The sequence below is a fragment of the Ziziphus jujuba genome, chromosome 7, assembly GCF_031755915.1.
Source record: "Ziziphus jujuba cultivar Dongzao chromosome 7, ASM3175591v1".
Lineage (NCBI taxonomy): Eukaryota > Viridiplantae > Streptophyta > Magnoliopsida > Rosales > Rhamnaceae > Ziziphus > Ziziphus jujuba.
Window position 1 is genome coordinate 10879950 of NC_083385.1, and position 23104 is coordinate 10903053.

A 23104-nucleotide genomic window follows, 5' to 3' on the forward strand; every position below is an offset into this window, starting at 1 on the left:
TTTGGAAATGATGAAAGCCATTTTTTGCTGAGGAAAGTCAGTGTGTAATAAAAAAGCAAGATGTTGGGGTGTCTAATTTATAGAGAAAGAAGCTTTAATATATCGGTGGTTTGGTTTTTAAGCAGTACTAGTGCCATTGGTTTTGTTGCTCTCCAAAGTGGTTTTTATTTTTGGGAGGAAGGTGGATGGGGTTTCAGCTGTTTTTCAGCTGGTTCTCAGAGCCAGTGGTTTTTTCTGAAAGAACGTGTTTTTTCAGGAAACGAGTGGAGTTGACACGATATCAGGCTTCAATTTAATAGTTTGACAGTTGGTAATACTATTTGCATTGAACAAGGCTGCTTAGCTCACTCAAACGTGAATTTAGTTGTTCTACCAAAATATCAGACGTAAGATAAGACCATATTCTCATTTTAATTTTAAATATATATATATGTTTTCTTTTTTATTCTAAGCTTATAATTAGAGTTTTATTCTTCTTTATTCCAAAGGTGCGATTAAATTGCAACGTCGAATCGCTATGTCATTCTGCCAATTTTATGGATCAATGTATTTTTATTTTTTTGAAATAATATATTATATGTACCCAAGAAAATAAAAATAAAAATGATGTATTTTTGTTTTGTTTTTCTTTCTTTCTGTTTACCTTTTTTGCCCTTTTAATTTTGTAGAAAAACAGTTTGTTATTTCGGAAACTTTAATTGGGCCAGTAATTAATTGTTTCGGAAACAATGGACAGTGCCATGGGCTGCTAAGCGTTGCCAAAACCAGGTGCTGCTTTAATTGGCAACCACGGCATTATCAGAATATGATTAGGACTCCGACATGTACGGCCAAAATAGATCCTCAGAAGCCAGAAATTAATCTACTTCAGTATCGTATCAATCTTCCATTGTATTCTTTAAAGAAAAGATAATTATATTGTTCATGATTCGCACGTGCGAAAAACATACTGAAATTTTATGAAAACTAAGAAAGAGCAAAACTGTATAAAACTTAAAAAAATCTGCGAAAAACATACTGAAATTTTATAAAAACTAAAAGAGAGCAAAACTATATAAAACTTAAAAATCATCCTTTTATAGCATCTAAAATTGGTTGGTTCAATTTGTTTGTAAGTGGTGAGACCTGATCCATTAGATGATTGCTTGAAATATTAATTAGCGAGCTTTAATTAATTGATAGTTTACTTGAAGAGGAAGGGAATTACTTGGAAGGAAAACATGAAAGCGACGAGGATGGTCAGTTTCCCATGGGTGCAAGTGTGAAAACCATGGGCATTTCAGTTGTTTTTAGAAAAACCGAGGGCCTCAACTACACGATAGACATTAAAAAAAGAGAGAAAATTATCAAACAAGAGAGAGAGAGAGAGAGAGAGAGAGAGAGCAATATGTGCAAAATGAATCCAACTTCACTTTCGGATGTGATAAGACCATGCTGTCTTGTGATTGCTAACTCCATTTCCTTGACTCATTTTTTAAATAAAAAATTATCTAACTTCTTTTCAAAATTATAAAATTATTCAATTTTATTCAACCGAAATGATACATCTTTATTCACAAAAATATTTAAAAAAGAAGAAGATACGGTACATCTTTTAATAACAATTAAAAAAGCCAGAAAGAACTCTCATCCAACCAAAACTAGTCTTGCAATTTTAGCGCATTGTTAGCTCCAAGCATGTACTGCAACATTTACTCGGATACATTTTTATAAAATGTTAACTGAATGCACCATACAATTTTTCTAATTTTACCAATAAATAAACAAAATTATGCCCAAAAAAGAAAATTTCACTCGTTTATCATGACAATTTTAGCGGACCCTTTTCTTAATGGCCCGTCCCTTTAGTCCGTACGGAAGTAATCTCCAATTCATGAGAAAGATGCTGATATATTACCTTGCTAGTGCTTTTATTATTATTATTATTATTACTATTATTATTATTTTTTGCAAAACTAGCTAGTGTTATTTGATATGTTATATTATTTACATCAAAATAAACAATTATATACATCACGGCCAAAGAAAGAAAAAAGGTTTCACTCATCGTTACTTTTATCAAGAAAACTCAACAAAAAACCACTCACTATACGTCGAGCTACAGGATGAGGAATAGAGCGACAAAGGCGTCCATCAACGTATGCTAGAATGCCTGATAACATAAACTTGCCGATGCCCCATCTCCAAATAAACTTAACCTTTTTCTCTCCAGCGGGGATAAGTGCTTTATGATCGTTGCCATCTGAATCTTTCTTCCACTTGATGCCGCCTATAAACTTGTTAGATTGCTTTCTAAGCATGCGGATTGCAAAACTTACAAAAAGGTGCTCACATAATGTCAGCAGAGTTGGTCCAAGTCTCCACTCCTGCGTATTGAGTTTCTTATAAATAATTATTTCAAATTATTTGGGACACGTCTTATGAGGGCAGTGAAAAGCAGAAGTAGATAAAATGAAAGCTAACTATCATATGAGTATCATTTCAAAAGCACAAAAATCCAGATTCTTGATGAACTTTTTATCTTTTCTAACAGATGAAACGGATAACAAAAGTTATTAAAGGGAGAAAAACTTACACTTTCTCCCCGAAGATGACGCAAGGAGTGGGAAGTCGTGGAAGGGTCTCCTTTCAACAGTGCTTTGCTCACAAGGAAAGCCTTCACATGATCCATAATCTCATTTATAAGGGTACTATTTGGAGGTAGGTTTTTGAGGTAAACCTGCATGCATAAATCATTAGCGGAACCCTCAAATATATGAATATCTATGCAAGCACTGGACTGAAATAAAAATAGAGAAACAATAAACATCATCACACTAAATCAAGACAGATAGACTTCTACCATAATGTCATCAGGCATAGAAAGTTTGGAATTAACATTAAACCCATGCATGAGAATTTTTCTTGATCTTAATTTCATATTGGGAGGAGAAAGGATAATTCAAGCATTACCATGATGATTTTGTATGTCCTTTAATGATTTACCTGATTGTCAATGACTCTGACTCTAAGATATTCTTGTCTGTACAGTGTGTCCAACATTGCTTGCAGGTATCCTTCAATGTACAACTGCAGCAATCCCAAATAACTAATTAGTATCTCATTTTGACATTTGATAATAATGGATCAACTCAAGTCAGAGACCAAAATTCCAGCTGATGTATAACATATTAGCAAACAGAGTTGCATACCACATAACATAGCAACAAACGTTTCAAAATATTTCTCAAAAAAGAGTAGCCCTTCTTAATTTTTTATTTTTCTGGTTAGAAATCCAATATTCTCCAATATATGATTACTCAACATCATACTGCGATGCCAAATATGCTTATAACATTCTTGAGCATTCTGTTAACAAAAATTCATGACAGAAGGAATATGACATACCCGCCACTGCACAGCTAGGAAGGCATCAAATAGGGTGCAAGCATAGTTACAATAATCATAAGAAATAATGACTTGGACAAGGATTTCAGATTACAGCTCCACCAGACCAACCACTAACTCTATAATCAAACTGATGGTAAACATATATAATAAAGCTTTCTAGAATATCAATTACTGTGCAAAAATGAATCAATGCCAAAACTTTTAAGCATTCAATTCTATGTTTCATTATCCCTGATTTTTTCCTTTTCTTTTATTTTCTTTTCTAAGTTAGCTTACTCTACCAGCCCATTTTACAGTTCTAAAGAGGGATATGTAAAGAAGCTATTTTGCTGCTGTGCACATAAGCAATAAAAGAAGATGCAAATGAATTAAGAATACACTGTTAATCTAACGCATTTATACACTATTATTCTAATACAATTTTCTACTTTAAAGATCAAATTCAATCTAAATATAAGGTGTCAAATCGATATGATAACGTCCCATGAAACCCTGGTATAATAATGTGCGGTGAAACTCTAACCAGAGGCACAAATAAGAAATATTACCTCATTAATCCCAGGGCTTCGATCAAGCTTAATCTTTCTATTAGGGCCACCTTCCATCAAAGCAGTACCCAGTAGGGATGGCTCCATAGCCAATTTAAGTATTCCTTGGTGAAAGCCAATCACCTGGAAGAAACCATGTACAACCCAAATATGAATGCAAAGTATTATATTTGTTACTTACTAAATTTCAGGCAAACTCAAAAAACAAACATGTTGATAAAACTAGTTATACCATTCCATTTAAACCACTTGCTTCTGCCCCCTTCAGAACAGAGTCTGATATCTCGGTGATGGCAGCATAAAGCACATTAGACCCTGCTGTTTTCAACTGCAAGATGCCATAAATTGATAGTTTCGTGAGCATGGTGGCAATAATATTTTGCAAGTCAGAAACTATAGACTTACAGATTTTTGTAGATCACCAAAGTAGCGCTTTGTCCCTGAGAATCCCTTACCACCAATACATTTGCTGAGTAATTTGAAAGTACCTATCCCCAACAAGGAGAAGAAAATTATCAAGTCTACAGATGAAAAAACAGATGAAAAACGACACCAGACAAATGTATGCAAAAATGGTGATTTAAGAACTATAATTAATTATATGGCCAACCGAATAAAACTTCATGTGCATTAGCTTAACAACAACAGAATAATTATATAATTGAGCTACTAAATTTGAAACGTTTCTATCCACAACCCAAAAAAAAAAAAAAAAGAAAGAAAAATCCTATTTTATAAATGATTACATAATTCGAAGCTTCTCCAGAGATGAAATAAGATGAGGAAAAATAGCAGTGAAGACAAATGTGCCAGATATTGTCATTTGAAGCACTACAAATGATTATATGGCCAAGAATGTGAAATTTGACATGCATCAGATCAAAAGGAAGAGCCAAATACTAATCCAATGGCTATTTTTTATAGAACTACCAGTTCAGCACCATCAGACAGACACAAGATGAAGTAAGAGCTATGAAGAGCAGGAGCTGATATTTTATATCTATGAAGTAACAATAGAATCATTGACATTTTATTCATAATCCGTATCACAAAATGGCAAGAGCTTTTACTATGTGTTAGTTACCAGAAGAGAACCTACTGTTAGCATCTATACACCATTAGAACACAACTCCTAAAAACTTGAAATTGCCAAAGATGTTTTACAAATAATGGTAACTTAACATGGTAAGAAAGCTCAAGTTACTTGGTTGTTCCATGTCAAAAATCCTAGTAATCCTCATATATGATTTATTGTTCTATTATTTTAGTTTTATTATTTCATACCTGTAAGAACATTTTCGGTTTTTGGCTGAGTTTGCAGGAGACACAAGTGTTTTTGTGTTTTTGTGTTTTTATGTGAGCTATAGATATGCATAAACCCATTTCTTAATTGCTAAAATTTTGAGTTTGATGGTGTCTTAAATATGACTTGGAGTCACTGCTTCCTCAAATCCTAAATTAATTTTTATATTGTGTGTTGGGCATTCATACGTTGTTAAGGGTATGTCATGCTGATTTTTCATACATACTTGAGTCTAGAACAATGCCCTTGTCATTGGATACTGCATATCAACAAATTTTTTACTCAAAGCTTAAAATATGAATTGATAATATTTTTGAAGTATTTGTGTCAACGATTAAATACATTCAAACAAGTAGCTTGGAACTATGGAGATGAATTACCAAGATATTCGTTACAAGAAACTTAGAAGAATAAAGAGGATCAAAGAATGAATAGAACAGAAAGAAATACCTATAGTGACACCTCGAAGATTCGTCAGCCCACAGGAGGGGTTACAAGAAACTTAGAAGAATAAAGAGGATCAAAGAATGAATAGAATAGAATGAAATACCTATAGTGACACCTGGAAGATTCATCAGCCCACGGGAGGGATCAAAGAATACATCGAGAGAGGATGAAGCCAAGTCATCAAAGATGGAGACAAAATCTGGGGGAAGCAATGGGCTTCCTTTTGCAATGTAGATAGCCCTCATGGTATACCTAAATAATCGTATAAACCTTTAGAAATGCCTTAATACTACGAAATAACCAAACAACACAAAGTTATGCCTATATGACAAATTTATTTACCATGAATAGTGCCGTGCACATCTGATAAGCAGTTCTCGCATTGTAATCAGTGCATGAGTGACTAGGACCCCATTCAGCTCAACAACCATGTTTTGTATTGGAGGCACCTAAAGAGTTACAGCAAAGAGAGAAATGAATGAAAAAAATCTCTCCCACGAGATAAAAGCATGGTGCTTCAAACATTTTAAATGCAAGGAATCTAGTTGTAACATTGTTTCCCATACCTTTATGACACTGTGCAATAATGACCTTAGTGTCTCCTGGGCTGAGCTATAACTTGCATATGATTCCCCAGGAAGAAAGTTTGCAATAATCTACAGGGTCACACAAAGATGGGTCAGTTTCCATAAAGCATGATAATTTCATTTTACTTTTATAAGAATCTAATCAAGGAAAATGTATCAAGAAGAGCCCAAAATTGGCAATAAACCTTTACTGGCTGGATCTCAAAATGATCAAAGTAAAACTGCCGACTCTTAGTATTTGTGTCACTAAGAGATGTACGCCAAAATGGGACAATTCTCATTAAAGTTTCCTCATCAAGGTTCAAATCAATTGGCTGTGTAAGATCAGGTCACAAAAACATAGATTTTTTAGCAAATACATGAATGGATATTTTTTTAAATCATAAGTGGACAGCTATAAAAGCGAAAAAAAAAAAAAAAAAAAAAAAAAAAAAAGGGAAACAATCTAGGTGTCATTGCTTGATTTTACCTGCAGAGCAACAGATGAGTATTCGACCTGTATAACATCAGAACTGGTTGAAAGCAGAACAAAGACAATTTTGAGTACACATTCATTTGATTCTTTATATTCTAGTTCATGCCTACGAAGCATTGCAGCAAAAGGAGCTCCAATCCATTTGTGCTCCACACTCAGCGACTGTAGATTCATAAAAAAGGATTATCTTATTAATATTGAATAAATGAATAGAATTTCAAGGACACTGGCCTCCTTGCAAAACGCAAGAAGATGTCTGAGGTCCTTGGGCAAGGAATGGATGTGTCTAAGGGAAAAGGCATGGACTTCCTGTTGAGCACTAGACCAAAATAATGATAAAAAAATTTGCTAGGTGTGTTAGAAGACTTCTTAAGGTCTTGCATATAAAAAAATGATACATACGGGGGTCATTTACACCAAGGCAACAAGCATAAGAAACCTTTACCTGTAAGTTAATCTGGTTATATTTGAGCTGATCAGTAGACAAAGAATCCACATTAATGTTCCCCATTCTTGCAGCAATGATTGGTGTATAAACTGATGGTTCTCTCTCATTTCCGTCCTTCAGAAAATTATAACATTAAACAGTGTTTCCAATTGATATATATATATATAAACCTGTTAAAAAATTAAAACAAACGAAATCATACCAATTTGTACCCAATTGCAAGATCCTTGCCCTAACCATAACTTGAGATATTTGACATAACAGACTGAACACTGTTAGGGAGTCTAAAGGCTATATATCTTTTGATCCATAACAAGAGCTCTATGACTGCAGTATCATCTTCTCAGAAATATTATCAATATGCAAGTCATTTAGACTCAATATGCTAATCAATTTTTAATGAGGAAAGAAAAAAAAACTTTATCACCTGTATTATGTAATTATACAAAATTTTAGATATCCATTTTTATCCCATTGTTTGGCTAAGATAAGACTAGATCTAATGAAATGAACATGACAAATGAAGATCAAGGTCCGAGTTACATCTAAATATATAATTTTAATCACCCAAAGCCATAAGTTCCTAATAATAATTAAGAAAAAAAAGAAGAAACAGATCTAATCACAGCCCAAGAACTCATAATACCCTTTCACAAGGAAACAGAAATTTGCAAACTTATCAAAATAGAAAGGTGAGGGTGGCAAAAAGATAATAATTAGAAAATAGGTGATTTGGTGAACTGGACATCTCATATAATTGAGACTGACCTGCTTTCCCCGTTCAAATAGGTGAATTGTAAACTGGGGAACTCTCAGTCGAATCTTTTCACATGACTGAAATACATTCTCTCTTTTGTGGCTTTTAGAGATTTCACAAATTCGTAAAATCCGGGTGGGACCATCTGCATATACTTCATACCCTATCTGTACCATCTCCAAGCCATTGAATTCACCAAAATTAGTTGTCTGCTCTTCTGATCTTTTATCCAAAAGAAAATGGGATGCCAAGGTTTTATTCTGCCTGAGCTTGTAGAAAGGCTTCCATCCCCGCACCTTATCTAAGTTAATCTCACGTAGTAGAAGGCTGTCTACAAGTAAAATCAAAATAATCAGTAAACTTGTACTTTTGAAGGAAGCACTAAACTGATAAGTAACAAATACCCATGTTACTGGGACACAGATTTGTGCCAGCATTGAGCAGAGATATGGAAGCATTAAAAATCTCTCTGAGAATCAGTAACTTGTTTTACAGGGAATAAGAAGAAGGGAAAAAAATGCATTGTCTCCCTTGTTAGGTTGGCAATTTAAATGCTTTAAATGATATACTCTACTGTTACTTGCAGTTTAAACATAGACACTATTAATATGTGGCATATTAATATTCTTCCAGACGTGTGTAACAATTCGTTGCATACTTGATCACTAACCACCAAGCAGCATCTTCATTTATGGCGCAAAAAATTATAACTAATAGAAAAAAAAAGTATAGATCAATGATTACCATTGATTCGGACAACCAATTTATGTGGAAGAGTCACATCATCCCAGACATAATCAATACTACTTTCAGATCCAAGAACCTCTGGCTCTGATGAATCCTGAACAATTCTCATGTAAGAATTTAGGAAGAAGATCAACAAAACACACTTAACGATTACAATCCACATCTATTACTTTAGTATTCGATGAATAAGGAAAATGTAACGTCAGAACCTTTTGGTAGAAAGTTATAGATACATCACGCAAGCAATTCTCAATCCGATATGGTAGCTTGATATGTGGAGGTCTATGGTAGTGCAAAACAAGTGTAGAACCTTCTTCCACAATATGGACAGAAGCAAAAGCTGGTATACTTTGTTCTACTTCTGATTGCTGCCTTTTGAATTTGAGGAAGAAGCGTCCTAAAGATGCAATGCATACTGGCCCTGACCAACCTAATTCTGACTCATTTGGAGAAAACTGTATATATATGTGTGCATCATCATTAGCTTTTCTGTGCTTTGTTATAAACTTCTCAAACAAACTAAATTCTCTCCTGTTGTTCAATCCATTCCACAGCTGTAGCGTTGTTCTGTGTTTACTCTTAATGGTTATAATGCCGCCCATATCATCCTTCTCCAAAACAAAATAGAGGCAAATGGTTGGCACAGAATATTTTTAAAAGTACTGAATGAAAAGAAAACTCCGAAATTAACAAACTAAAGAGCTACCTGCAGATAACATTGCCGAACAATGATGGTTTCTTCTGATTCGTTCACCAAAACATATCGTGGGACCATAGTTACTAATTGTGATGGCACAACCACTTTGCTCAATGGTAGGCCCCCGACATAAACCCCAAGCTTTGTAAAAGATTTGAACCCAAAAACTTCCTCCATCTCCAAGCTTATCTCTGTAAGACCCGTTAAGGCATCCAAGTCCAACTGCGCTTCACATGCATTATCCCCTAACAACTTGATGCACACCTTGTTGGATCTAGAAACAAAAGAATTATATATATTCAATGTCTAAAACATAACAGAAGCACTATAAAAATAATCGAAATTAGGACCAACACACAGAATCTGATGGACTATGGACAATTATCTATCAATTGCAGATTATGTATCTTACTTCAAGAACCAAGATCCCATAGAATTTGGAGGCAAAAGTAAACCCAACTCTGGAGGAGTGACAGAACCTAACTTCTCTGTTTCATGCCTGCATATAGTTATGGTTATGGGATGAGCACAAGTGCTTACAATGTTTGTTTGTTTTTTTTATTAATACTCTGATATGTAATGTCTACCTAGGTAGAGGCTTCCTGTTTGGTGCAAAGAAACAAAGGGAAAATTCTGTATCATTTTTCAGGGAATATGGTGTAAAGACAGCAGCCTGAAAAACAGATACAATGGTTAGGTTCATATCATGCAAGAGATGTTAAACCAATACAATTAGGCAAACTGATATAATCAGCACATATAGAACTCATATACATAAAACTTTAAAGAATAAAATTTCACCACACAGTTCATGCACTTGGAATATATCAAATAAGTTATAAACAGCAATAGCTAACAACAAAACAACCTCTAATACACCCTTCTGCCCACGTGACAATCTCAAGCAAGCAAAATAGCTTCCACCACCAAACTCCAAATCAATGTCCAAAAAATGGACATCACCTTTCTGCTTCAATAATTTCTTGACCCAATCACCACTGTTCACTGGTTTGCAGCTTGAACTATGAGCAGTTAAGGTAACAGTAAAATAAATTATTGATGGATTAGCATATAAATCCGCTGTTGAACCACATGGTATTTTCGCCTGGTTCCCCATGTTCTCACAGCCAATACCGGAACAAAGACCTGCACCACGACATGACAATAACGTTTTGTGCATCTAAGAAGACAAAACATATTTACTTACTTCTCAGGAGATTAGCCAACTTTACCAGTTTCACTTAAAAGTACATGTATCTCCAACTGCAATAAATTGGACACCCGTACAGTAGGAAGAAGAAAAATTTCCTTTTGCTGCCATAATGCTGCTGGTGAGTTACTATGTTCCGACCCCTCTCTGGACTTATTATGTTGAACAACAGGTACAGACCTCTCAATGCTTTGAATAAGAAAATGCATATTGGCAACATAAGCGCCTTCAGATTTGAGGGTACATTGTGCAGTGCTTAAGGAACATTTTATTGGTTTGACAAATAAAGCCTTTCGTACTTTGTAACTTAATTTATCAAAGATTCCAGAGAGACGAACTGCCTTTTCCCCTTTAAGATCCTCTGACCATTCCACTGAAAATGAATTCTTGGAGTTCATCAAGCCATCTGTCATATCAGGTCTAAAAGATAATAAGAAGTTACCTGCAAATCCATCACCCGCCATGTAAATTTATGAGAAAAGTAAGCCATCATAATAGAGGTAAAATCCACATGCTTTGTTTTCCCTTAAGTAAAAATTTGTACTACTTAGAGCCAAAGGAACAGGAAAACTTCAGTAAAAAACTTAATTACGCAGGAGGAAAAAATTGGAAGGAGAAATAACAAGCTTAAAAAGATATAAAATAGGAGAGCCTTCATTATTACTATAGAGCTCTGCCTCATCTTTACATGCGCCTTTCACATATCTAGAATCTAATTTTCATTACCAAGATTTGAAGGACAATTCATCATGTAGGAAGGAATATCAAAAAACCATCTGTTAGAATTTTCCATTTCAAGAACCTTTAGATGTGTTCTAAATCCACCATCAAAGGTTTCATATGAATAAGATTCTGGAGTGTTGTGAAATCCTAGAATGCATTAAGAAATTAAAAATAATCTTCAAGCTCAAATAAACAAATTTAAAATATTATATATTAAAATCAAAAGAGAGAAATTGGTGAAACAAAAAATAAGAAATGGAAAGGTGATAGACCCCACTATCTTTTTTGTGATTTTGAAGAATTGGATTTAAAGTAAAGATATGTTGTTTGATTGACATGTTGATACAGCACAAGAAAACATAAAGCAAAGTTTCAGTACCAAACAAAATAAGATCTTTACCTTTCCACAAGATGCTACATTCAATTTTATACCATTTAGCCGAGTTAATGAGAGAAAAAGCACCTGTATCTAACTATTTGTAGTGTCAAGGGAGATAACTCAATAGGATAGAAAACATGGAAATTTTTACAGCTTCCTTAGGAACAACATATGTGAATGTGCATAAGAATATGAGTTAAGAGGAAAACAAATATGGGGGAATATGTGGGTGTCAAATGTACAAAAACAAATATGTGGGAATACGTGGGTGTCAAATGTACAAACACATGCATCCAACACCAAATCTGTTTCGAACAAAACTCAAAATCCATGGTCTGAAAATCATAGAAGACATTCATTTAATATAGAAACCTTAATTGACATAACACATTTCATACAGGAACTTGTTAGATAGAAATTCCTGTTACTCATAATAACGAAGAGCATGATATGATATTATGAATGACACTTAAAAGGTTGGATCAACCAAAAGAAATTATGAGAAAGCATACCAAGACTCAAAGATGTCAATGCCTTCTTTAATCCACCAGACAAATGTATGGCATCAAACATGGCCATGGAATCATCAATCGTATCCCCTGATTTTAGCACTAGAGAAGCAAAATCATCCTTTTGTTGAGGACGTCGAAATCGTAGCTCCATAGGGAATCCAGTTTCATTGTGTATCCTTACTAAAGGAGAAACAACAATTGAGAGACCATCCTACAAAAGATAAACATATGCATAAACACAAATATATGAGTGCCTCTCCTAGTTCTATGAATTTCAGTTGTGGAATATTCCTAAGAGCAAATACCTCAGATTCCCTTGAAACATCAACCACAAGAAATGGCCCCGGGTAATCTCTTGAATCTGTTCAAGGATGAAAGAGGACAGTATAACTCTTAATAAATGAATTCTGAAATCATAGTGACAACTAAGAAACTAGTTCTCAAAAATCAGCTATCTTATTTAGACAGCAGAATCAAATTAGACTAAAAGATGCAATATAATCAAACAATCATACATAAGTGTGCCTAGCCTGTCTTAAGTTCTGATTTTGAAGGTAAGTTTCCATCGCATCATCTCACTAACTTAAGTCTCTTTTCAATTTCAAATTGTACATTTCCAAACACCATATATATATATATATATATAGGTATATACACTAGGAATGGGGGGATTTGAACGCAGGCTCACTGCTTGGGAAACAGTGGACTTTGCCACTGGGCTGTCCCCCACCCTCATTATTGAATAAAAGTAATAAAAAGATGCTCCTTAGAAATACATTTTCCTTCATCCAACCACATGAAACATTACAAACAATAATGTCCTAGAAATTCCAGCCACTTCTTCCTCCACTAAATGATCAAGAAAACATAGTTACCAATTTGAATGTGTTAATCCAATACCATACATGATGATGCTATACCAGAAATTTAGAAGTTGACAAAAAACATTAAATGAATTTTCAGATTTTACCATCTGCTTTCAACAGTATTTCATACTTAAAAAGTTCAACCTTTTATTGAAATATATTTAAATATTTAATCCAATAAAGGGGAGAACAATAACTTGTTTCTTTTGAGTACGATAGTTTTCAGAGTGCAGTCTGTAATGACCAATGCTGGCCGCAATAAAGAAGCTATTACTTATAGATGAGTTAGTGTAGTAATACCTTGAAGTGACATTATACGTGTTTTCCAAGCAAGTGTTTGAGCTTCCAAAAGAGAGAGTTGAATCGGAGAAGTTATTAAAGATCCAAGAATAGCAAGTTGCAGAGAAACAATTGATGCAATTTCAGAAGGTTGATTTGCTGTGTCCATGTACCTTCCAATTATTAGTAGTCAAGATTGATCAATCAACCACTCAATGAGATATCCATCTTTCTCATAATTGGCATGTCTGATGAGTATGTATTTTCTTAAACTATCAAGAATAGGTCTTAGATAAGTGAATTGAGGCAGAATGACTACCTAAAATAATTGAGTCCTAATATATGAAGAATAAAGAGTGACTGGTGCATTTCAAAGTGCTACCTTAAAAACAATGAAGTAGACTGATTTCTGGCCACTTTTATACTTTGGTTATTGAAGAAGTTACAAAGAAGGTGTAAGCCTGACTGGTTCTCCACCTACCATTGTTAGAAAATTTATATCAGTATATTCATATCTTGACAATATGAACAGGTTAAGGATTCCTATCCGAAATTTTTCCAAATTTTGCATAAAGAGATATAGATATAATATTTGATATATTTAAGATTAATGCCAATGACAAACAGAACCTCCCACATATATCTAATAAATTTAAAGCAAATTCATTGCAAAATAAAGGGGATGAATTGGAAATAATATTGACATTGTAACTATTGCATCCATAATATGAAAAGTAAACCTCTTCACGGGTCACATAAGACTACGAATTTTACAATTCCAAGCAAGCAAATTATTTAGATATTCTTATTAACATCTAAATTTACTCCATCACTCAATCATTTGTCATGAGTCAAAAAAAGTACTCCTACAGATTTACAAAGTGAGGTATGCTACGGCCCCCTTGATGATAGACTATATATGACTGAAAGTCATGTTAAAACTGTACTGCTCTCTTAAAAATTCACTCAAAGATTTTTAACATGCAAAGAAACTATATATAGGTGAATTTACAAATTTATTGAAAAATTTTAAAATTTCTACTTATGCTGTTCACTTATGAAAAGATTAAAACAAGAAGAAATGATTAATACTCTACTGAATCCAGTTAGAACAAGGCTGATGAGCCACGTGAACCATGCAAACAAGAGAAGACTTCAGGACATGGTAAATCGTGATGATGAAATACCTTGCAACAATTGGCCAGTATCATGGAGCTCTTCAATGAATAAGGACCAGCTAAGTTTAGATTCCCAATTACAAAGAGAAGTGTGTCCAAAGAGAGCTCAGAAAGGGATATGTTCAACTGCAAATACACCAAACCAAAAAATTGTGAAGGGGTACTCAAATGATGATATCAAATGAAAAATCATGACACCAACCTCCTTAGTTCTGCAATGGATATGAACAGGTACCCCATGCAAAACAACTTCTAAGGTAGAACGATAATAAAGGCAGATTTCAACCGGGTGAAGAAGTTCTCTCCTGTATTAAAAAACAAATAGGGAAATTTTTGAAAGTTGGTCAAATGGCAAAATGAATTCCCAGAATAAAAACAAAGAGCAAGTAAATAGATATACAACTCATTTCAGCATAAGTGCCAACCATGAGTTAATTTGGGAATCAAAGTGATATAACACAGCCCTTGACGTGTTGATAACCCTGGTCTTCAGAGAGAGCATTTGTATAATAAGTTGGGTATTATTGATGCAACCACGGAGGAGAGGGCGCATGTCTTCCGACTCTGAAAGTTCATGAACAATAGTCAAGGAAATCTGGTCCAAGGAAATAAAAATGCAGGGGAGATGTCCAACTGGTCCAGAAGTTTTTCTTTTATCCATGAATTTATTATCTTTTAAACGAGTTCCAGAACTGTCCAAAGGGAAGCTATCTATCTTTATAGCTTCACGGGCTACAGAAATATCCTGGAACACTTTGAACTTAAATGGATTTCCAGGCTTCCTAACAAACTCTGGAAGCCCATCACCAAAAGCAACAGCACAGTCATTCTTTTTGTTTACAAGGTAAAAGGTCTTTTTAACTGATTGATTGTACGGCTCCCAGTCAATATCACCCTCATGACTTTCAGGGTCACAAGAAATTGTTCTCCAAAGAGCACCCCCACTGTCATCAGTGCTTGAGATATCAACAAAACCTGATCCTGGACGATAGTTTAAACGGCATGATTCCCCTGAATCATTCTTTGCATGCAATGATATCAAGGAGAACCACAAAATTGATGACTTCCATCTTCTTTGAGTTTGGTACTTGACCTATATGCAAGTACAGAAATAGTTTCAATAAAACATGCACATAAATAATTCTTTATTTCAGGCCACTCAGGCATACTATCATTGCATATACTATACAGAAATTTGAAGAACAAAGTATGCATACCCTGAAAAGAGCCCTTTCTCCCACTAAAGAATAATGAGCTGCACCTGCTAAACTATACTTGTTTTCTTCACCATCAATTGCAAAGTACATATGTTGGTGGACATCCTTAATTGCGACAATTGATCCTATACAGATTAGGATAAGTGTTAACTCAAATTCCCTAAATTTGTAAGAGAGAAAAATAAATTAGAAAAGCAATATACCATTAGGAACCACTGCCCCCACACTACTATCAGATTCCTGGTTACCGGACAAGAGCCTTTTGTTCTGTTCACTTGTTGTCGTCTTGCCAAATACATCAGAGAAGGAAGAAACAGTAAATATAATCATCTGATGCAGAAGAATAGGTTAGACCAATGGCACATAGCTCAATACTTGTAAGCCACAGACAAGGTAATCACATGTTTTAAAGATAATGGACAGGACAAAGCACCAGAACTCGAAGAAATTTTGTGTTGAATGATATTTTAAAAAAAAAAATTAGTAAAAAAATAAAATAAAAACATAAAACTATAGCGTTGCTCACCTTTATTTCAGAAAGAGATAATGTGATATCAAATCCTGAGAAAGAACCATTCCCATCCCAAGCATGATTTATAGACAAAGGACCATTTATAGGCCTCTCAACTGATATGAATGCAGCCAAATGTTTCAAGATATGCTTCTGATGCCTTAAATTGGAGACCTCAGGTCTACAATTCTTTGCATAAAATTCTTGTTGTAATTTAGAATCTCTTGAGCAACTCGGATTATCAAGTGGACAAATCACATTCCTATACTGAGGTCTTGGTGAAGGATCTCCAGATTCAACATGTGTTGTTGACAAATCAGTTGATGTGATGGAAGAAAAATGAGGAATTTGGAATTCATTATCAGTGCTTTCTTGAAGAACTTGAGAACAAATTGAAAAGCGTGAAAGGTCAAATACATATTTCCTTCTCATATTTTCAATTTCAAAGTTCAAACGGACATCAATTTCAATCATAAATTCACGAACACCACCTGAAAAAGTAGACTAATTATTCAATTAACTCTGAAATGAGCATACAAGAATGTAGACTATCCTAGGAAATTAAAATAGCATAAAAAAGAAACCAACAATAACATCAAGAACATTAAGCAAATATTACCTTTTTCATCTTCAATTAAAAGAGCAATAGAAAACTGAGAAACATATAAAGTAAAAGCTTCCATATGTTCTCTCTTGGCCTGTGGAGGTGCATCAGGAGTCTCTTGTACATACCCTTCAACACACTGATCATTTAATCCAGCCATATCCACGTCATGTTCAGTCCTTTCAAAGTTTCCATTAAACAATTGTACAGTAGACAAAATATTTGAGAGGTAATACTGATATGCAGCAAAACAACGGATGAAAGTTTCCAGAGCTGTTGTTTCAAGGAACATAAAACCACCCTGCACGGTACCATTAAACATCATTTCCATAAATGACCAGAAACTTAAATATGGATAAACAGAACTATTACACATGCCATTCAATTTTCAACAATATATGTATCTTTAAGCATTATAAAATAATTAAATGAAAAGTTCTACTGCAATCAAGGTATGAACAAAAATAAACGAATTGCATAAATGTATCATAACATCTGTTAACTTTCTGGTTCACACAAGTACAACCTGAATCTCCCAAGATATTGCCTGAAGTTCACCCCCCACAGAAAGTGATGACAAAAGCTTATTTGAGTCACGTGCTCCAACAACTGTATTCTTGACTGAGCACCTTCCCATATATATCACATTCAGTATTACATTGACATGTAACCAATGACTTGAGATTGGTGCTACAATATTTGGAGCAACTCCTATTTCCTGAACAAAGCTACTCTGACCACTTAAACTTTCAGAATCAGTTGTGCATGAGAAATTATCCCGGCATGATTTATTACCCCCAGAAGTAGAATCGCCAAGTTTGTTGGTCAGACTACCCAAAGATGAGGCACCTTGAGGGAGCAGCAAAGACAAAGTAGACTTACAACTTGTGAGAGATATTTCATATAAGCAATTAAGAGACTGCAATAGCTGATCTAAAAGTAAAGAGTTATCAGTAGTTTTTCCTTTTTGATTTCCATATCTAAATATAATGCACTGAGCTTCTGAAATATCAGCAAAAACCTCCAGCTTCCCTTCTTCACAAGATATATTGAAACTTGTCTGCTGAATGGAAATGCAAATTCCACAATCAAGCAAATCATGATCAGCCAATTTTTTGCCAGTTAAAGCATGACTAACTTTAACAGAACTCCCCAAATTATCAATTATACTAGACTTGTGAAGAATTATATCCACCGACTTAATCTTGAAGGCCACATCAATCAAAAAGAAAGTGCTGTTACAAATTGAAGGAGTCCTTTCTACAATTGTCTTTTCATTCTCAGATTCAGCAATAGCGAATTCTAGTCTCATAATTTCCGAGGGTATAATGCCAATAAAATCAAAGCTGCTAAACACATATGATACTGCAGAAAATAAATTTTCAAGCACCTGAAAGAGAGAATATTATTTAGCTCAAGATGGTAAGAAATAAAAGCAATGCATAAAAAAATCTCCGAACTTTTAATGTAATGTTATGTGTATAAAAACTGCATAGTTTTATAAACTCCACCAGTTCACTCAACTATTAATCCTTTTGTGGTTACAACAACACATCACAATCATAATTGTAGTAATTAGGAAATCAAATACTATCAGTATCAGCACCATGAAGAAACAAGGCTACTGTTTTTCAAACAACACTGCCAGCAAGCTTGCTGGTAATACCTGTAACTACTTAAATGTAACTCAACATCATAAACCTTTTTCTTGCCATTCTACCTAGAACACATAGTCTCACAGCCATATGTCTTTACAACCTCAACCTCTATTCTCTCAGCCATCCCCAATTGTCACCATAAGTAATATGTAAAAAAAAATTTACTAAAAGCACATTTTGGTAAGAAACTCCAAGAACTTAACAGAGCATATTACTTAAGAGAACTATATAGCTAAGTAGGTTTATAGTAATAACATGATCACCTGATAGAGAACATAAAACTCGTCCATACATGACAAAATAGTGAATCCTGTAGCTGACCCACTCAAATCTGCTGAGAAAGTAATGATATTTGAGGTAAATGAATGAACATACTCCCTGCAGCAAAAATATAATTTTTCTTTCCATCAGAACAGGAAAGATTATTTTGGAAATTTTTATTCTCCTTATATGTGTGGGAGGGAAGGAGACTAGATATTTGCTTCCATCATCTACAATTATTATGATTGTTAGATTTTTCATCAGAAATTAAATACTAAATCCCAGCAAGCATTCTAAGAGTGCCTAGAATGAACAATTGCAGAAGATGGAAAGAATGATAACTAATGTCAGAATTACGTCATCTGAATAGAGAATCTAAATATGTTACTTCTTTTAAAGGGAGTAAAACATCCAAAAATATTTAAGAAAATGATTAGTATGTAGTCCAACTGCACATAAGAATTATTCAGGCAAGGGCGAGATTTATACATATACAGAAAAACCATAAACTAGAAATACGGAATAGGTGTTTTATTCAAAATCATTTTAGGCTTAGAGTCCAGGTCCAAAAATGGAGGGAAAATATGAAGTATAAATCACAGGCAAGTCAAACATAAAGTCACCAATAACAACAAAATCCTACCTTAAGGATGACAACTGAACAGTTATTGGTTTCAACACAAAAACTTCACTTTGTTGTTTTTTGGCCAAGCTCTCCAGGTAAGCATTTAAACCACTAATCCGAAAATAAGAATCCAGCAAAATGCTGCTCTGAGATAAATATTTTTCATTATCCAATTTAGGAATGTCAATTATCTGAGGCTGTTTAAATCCAATACAATCCGGATCTGCATTGTCAGGTCCTCTGGAGCCAACATACGATGCTGGATCAAATGCTAAAGCTGGCCAAACTGCAACTTCAATGTTTTGAACATCAAAAGCAAGGTACACGTTATCATGACTAACAATATGACCTGTGTCTTTATTGGCATCATTGAAATCCTCTCCTACTAACAAATTGACGTGAGGACCAGCCATAAATACTCCAAGTTGAATGTGTTTCTCTGGAAGCATCCTAAGCAATGTCATCTTCAAGCTACTAGCATAGCACTTATATTTAGATTCCAAACTGATTTCTGGAGGACTCTTAATTGTTGGAGAATGTGAACGAATCCTTGATCTCCCATTGTCCCCAGTCCTGCAAAGAGCATGTTGTATCTGCCTAACGAGCAAAGATATTGAGAGTATCGACGAACATCCCAAAGAAAAATTCAACTTTCCTAGAGTCAAATAGCATTTCCAAAACCCAGAATTTGAGTTCTTGAGATCTGAATATGTAAAAGAGCTTTTAATTTCACATAGAAAGCAAGGGTTTTCAGAATACTGGATCTCACTATTTCCAAATTTCATGCAAGCTCTTTTCCAATCGAACCACATTAGACCAAGAAGACTTTCCAGAAACGAGCCACAAGCACCTCTGGCATTGGTATTACTAGACTCTGAAAGAGGAAATACTAGTGCAGGCTCACACCACATAACTTTTTTGTAATGATTACTTTCCTTCCAATGTCCTTCCACAGAACTAAGTATTTCTTTAGAATCACTTTGAGTCACGGGAGAGCCCTTAAAGGGTGAGGATTTAGCCTTCAATTGCCCACAGGAGACCATCAAAGATTGTTCACGGATGTCCTGTGCGTACTTTAATAGTAGTGCATCAATTAAAAGAGAAAATGAAACTAAATCCAAGCACGGGATTCCAGTATGTGATTCAAGTTTTTCAGTGGCAGAAAGTCTATTTTCATTTGTATAAGAAATGGTGACTAGAATTCTTCCAATATTCAAAATGAAGCAAAAATGTGGATACGGATCATCGTTTATGATTTCCAAGTACTCATTTTTTGGCTCTTTGGCCAATATGTTTCTCAAAAATAAAATGGATACAACTATATGGAACAGTTTATATATTACTTTCCATATAAATGCTAGTGGTAGGAGGATATTGCATATAAAATTAAAGCGAGTATTAACAAATAATTCATTGAAATTGGCAGATTGAACATTCAATGCTGCCCTGTACCTAGCAATTCGGCGTGCTTGTGCAATAGATTCAACTGGAAGCTCTTTCTCAATATCAGAGATCACCACCCATTGGTGTATGACAGAACTCAAAAACATTTTGTCCCGAGACATCTTTGTAGCAGATTTTTTCAGTAGGTGGTCAGCAGAATAGCCAATTAGTAGTAGTAGATACTCGTATGCACTGACATAATGCAACCACAACCTTACAATAAAAACTGATTTATGCAACATCAATCTGGGGGCTGAGATCACAAGGCCAATTCTGCTTGCAGCTAGTTTCCATAGGTGTCTACCACTTCTAGTATGCTTAGATCCTTTAGAGGATACGTCAACAAATGCTAAAAGCATAGAAATATCAGCAGGAGAAAATGAGATGCTTAATTCTGGAAGCCGAAGATTAATGTCTACAAGCTGAAATTCTTTCAATGTGATGCAAGTGAACAAATGTATCAAGGTCAAAATGGACGTGACCTGACCTCCCCTCTTAAAACTGATATCAAAATCATTGCCATTGATAAAATAAGAGCTCTCTTTCAGAGGTAGAAAAGGTACACAAAAAATCCCTCTAAGGAGACATCCACGTACCAAATACCGGGATCCTACATTAAGCTCTTGTAGATCCAACATATAAGCACAAGAGTCATTTGAGATGGGAATCTCCACTTGGATATTGATATTATGTATTTGTAGCCGACAATGATTGAACATAAGATTCAAGAAAGCTGTTTTCAATCTCTTTCTTGGAGTAGTGACCATGATCTTTTCAAGCATGCCATGCAGAGCACTACCCTGAAATCAAGTAAAAGCTTCGGTTATATATTATATCTATCTAGTTCTACTGGTCAAGAGAATAAATAACTTGAAGAACTAGAATGTGAACTAAGTGAAGAAAAATGTTTTTACGTACTATTTTATACAATATCTTAATATCCAAAGAGGCACATATAATCGTTAAATCCTTAGCACATGGTCATAGTAAAATATCATTGGCTATTCGAAGACATTTAGCTTGTGCAATCATTAAGTCTCCTTTTGATACAAATACAGCAATGTGTTCGCAAGAAGCTCAGGTATTGGTGGATTTATATGAACTTGTTACACCATATTTCTGCGCCAACATAGAGAAATATTTCAACTAATACGCGTAATTCTGCTTTAAAATAAATTATAATTTCATAACGAAGATTATGCAAATACCTCAGGATCGATCACTTCAAGCTTCTTCTTAATGTCTTCCATAAATGTATCCTTCGACTTTCGAACTCGTCTCGAATTTCTCTCCTCCAATTCACTTCAAGAAAATAGCAAAGCTCGCGATAAAACAGCTCGACCGTGATTAAACAAATAATTACATAAAAATTAAGCACAGAGAAGCAAAAACAGAAAGCAAGCACTGACTCACCAAACTGATAGTATCACATGGACGCCATGAACTTCGAATGAAAAGGCCGGGACAGACCAGTTGGAGAATCGGACGCCAAGGTGTTCTACAGTTAAGTCTTTGAAGAACAATCCAGTATCTTCGTCTATAAGCTGGTTAAGAACCGAAATATCAAAACGCAGATTCTTCGCCACCACGTGAGAATTGATAAACCCTAACTTTAGTTCCAGTTCCGGCTCTTGTCGAAGCCATGGCTGCAGCAGAGACGCTAGTCTCCGTTGGATTAAGCCGTCGAAGAACATTGCGACTATGTCATTTGACGCATAGGAAATCAGTTATACGGCGAGAAAATCCAATCTTCTTTCCTGAGAAACAAACAGAAAAAGATAAAATATTTGCCCAATACTTGGTTCGTTGCTGCCGTTGGATGGGATTATGAGCGAATCGGCGGGAAAGCAAGCAAAGTGAAACTGACAACGGAAAGCAGACGCGATTCAGACTCCACCGGACTTCTTGTGGGCTTTAATTAATAATTGGGTTTATGCGTAAACCGACCCAATACATTGCCCTTCCCACCTTTAATTTTTGTTTTTGTTTTCGTTTTGTTTTGTTTTTTTTTTTTTTTTCCCCTTTTCCTTAAAAAATAAAATAATTCCAAGCAAAAAAAAAAAAAAGTGTAGGTGAGTAAAGGAAGAAATAGATAAAAGCTGCTCGAAGGGCGAAATAGTTACTGCATTTGGTTGTGGTAGAAACGGTCAGTACATTTAAATTTTAAGTGTGGAACGAAGTCACAGCCCACTTGCCAATGACTTTTACACAGTGTCTAGATTTTATATTAGTATTAGAT

The 23104-nt window shown here is 34.7% G+C and overlaps 1 protein-coding gene across 5 annotated transcripts; it reads right to left on the reverse strand.

Moving 5' to 3' along the window:
- Window positions 1–1960: 1960 nt before the first annotated feature.
- On the reverse strand, window positions 1961–22859 carry LOC107424724 (uncharacterized). 5 transcript variants are annotated; one of them, XM_025076761.3, is made up of 36 exons: window positions 22279–22849; window positions 22074–22167; window positions 19441–21665; window positions 18800–18914; window positions 17405–18268; window positions 16894–17179; window positions 16290–16765; window positions 15967–16093; window positions 15764–15888; window positions 14972–15639; window positions 14749–14851; window positions 14556–14672; window positions 13751–13845; window positions 13390–13541; window positions 12529–12584; window positions 12224–12434; window positions 10632–11051; window positions 10268–10545; window positions 9987–10072; window positions 9812–9898; window positions 9409–9673; window positions 8912–9310; window positions 8700–8796; window positions 7967–8286; window positions 7196–7312; window positions 6745–6912; window positions 6461–6589; window positions 6255–6344; window positions 6031–6137; window positions 5792–5940; window positions 4344–4426; window positions 4171–4266; window positions 3939–4061; window positions 2986–3069; window positions 2576–2719; window positions 1961–2366 (listed from the first exon to the last, which is right to left on the reverse strand). In XM_025076761.3, exons 1-36 carry the CDS (start codon window positions 22557–22559, stop codon window positions 2040–2042), a joined length of 9564 nt encoding a protein of 3187 aa, XP_024932529.3. In that variant the 5' UTR covers window positions 22560–22849; the 3' UTR covers window positions 1961–2039. The 5 variants fall into 5 exon arrangements, with proteins under 5 accessions (XP_024932529.3, XP_048335347.2, XP_048335348.2 ...); XM_048479390.2 differs by having other exon boundaries at window positions 8912–9313; XM_048479391.2 differs by lacking the exons at window positions 1961–2366; window positions 2576–2719; window positions 2986–3069; ... (6 more) ...; window positions 6461–6589; window positions 6745–6912 and adding an exon at window positions 6933–7069 and having other exon boundaries at window positions 8912–9313; window positions 22279–22857.
- Window positions 22860–23104: the final 245 nt, after the last annotated feature.

Bases quoted from the DNA above. Each gene is read 5' to 3' on its own strand.
- LOC107424724 (XM_048479390.2), bottom strand. From the start codon at position 22,559: ATGTTCTTCGACGGCTTAATCCAACGGAGACTAGCGTCTCTGCTGCAG. The intron at 6,345-6,460 runs GTTTATTGCCAA...GTGACCCTGTAG, and splicing joins TTGAGATCCAGCCAGTAAAG to ATTATTGCAAACTTTCTTCC. The intron at 4,427-5,791 runs GTATTTCATTCT...TGTTGGGGATAG, and splicing joins TCTTCCAGGTGTCACTATAG to GTACTTTCAAATTACTCAGC.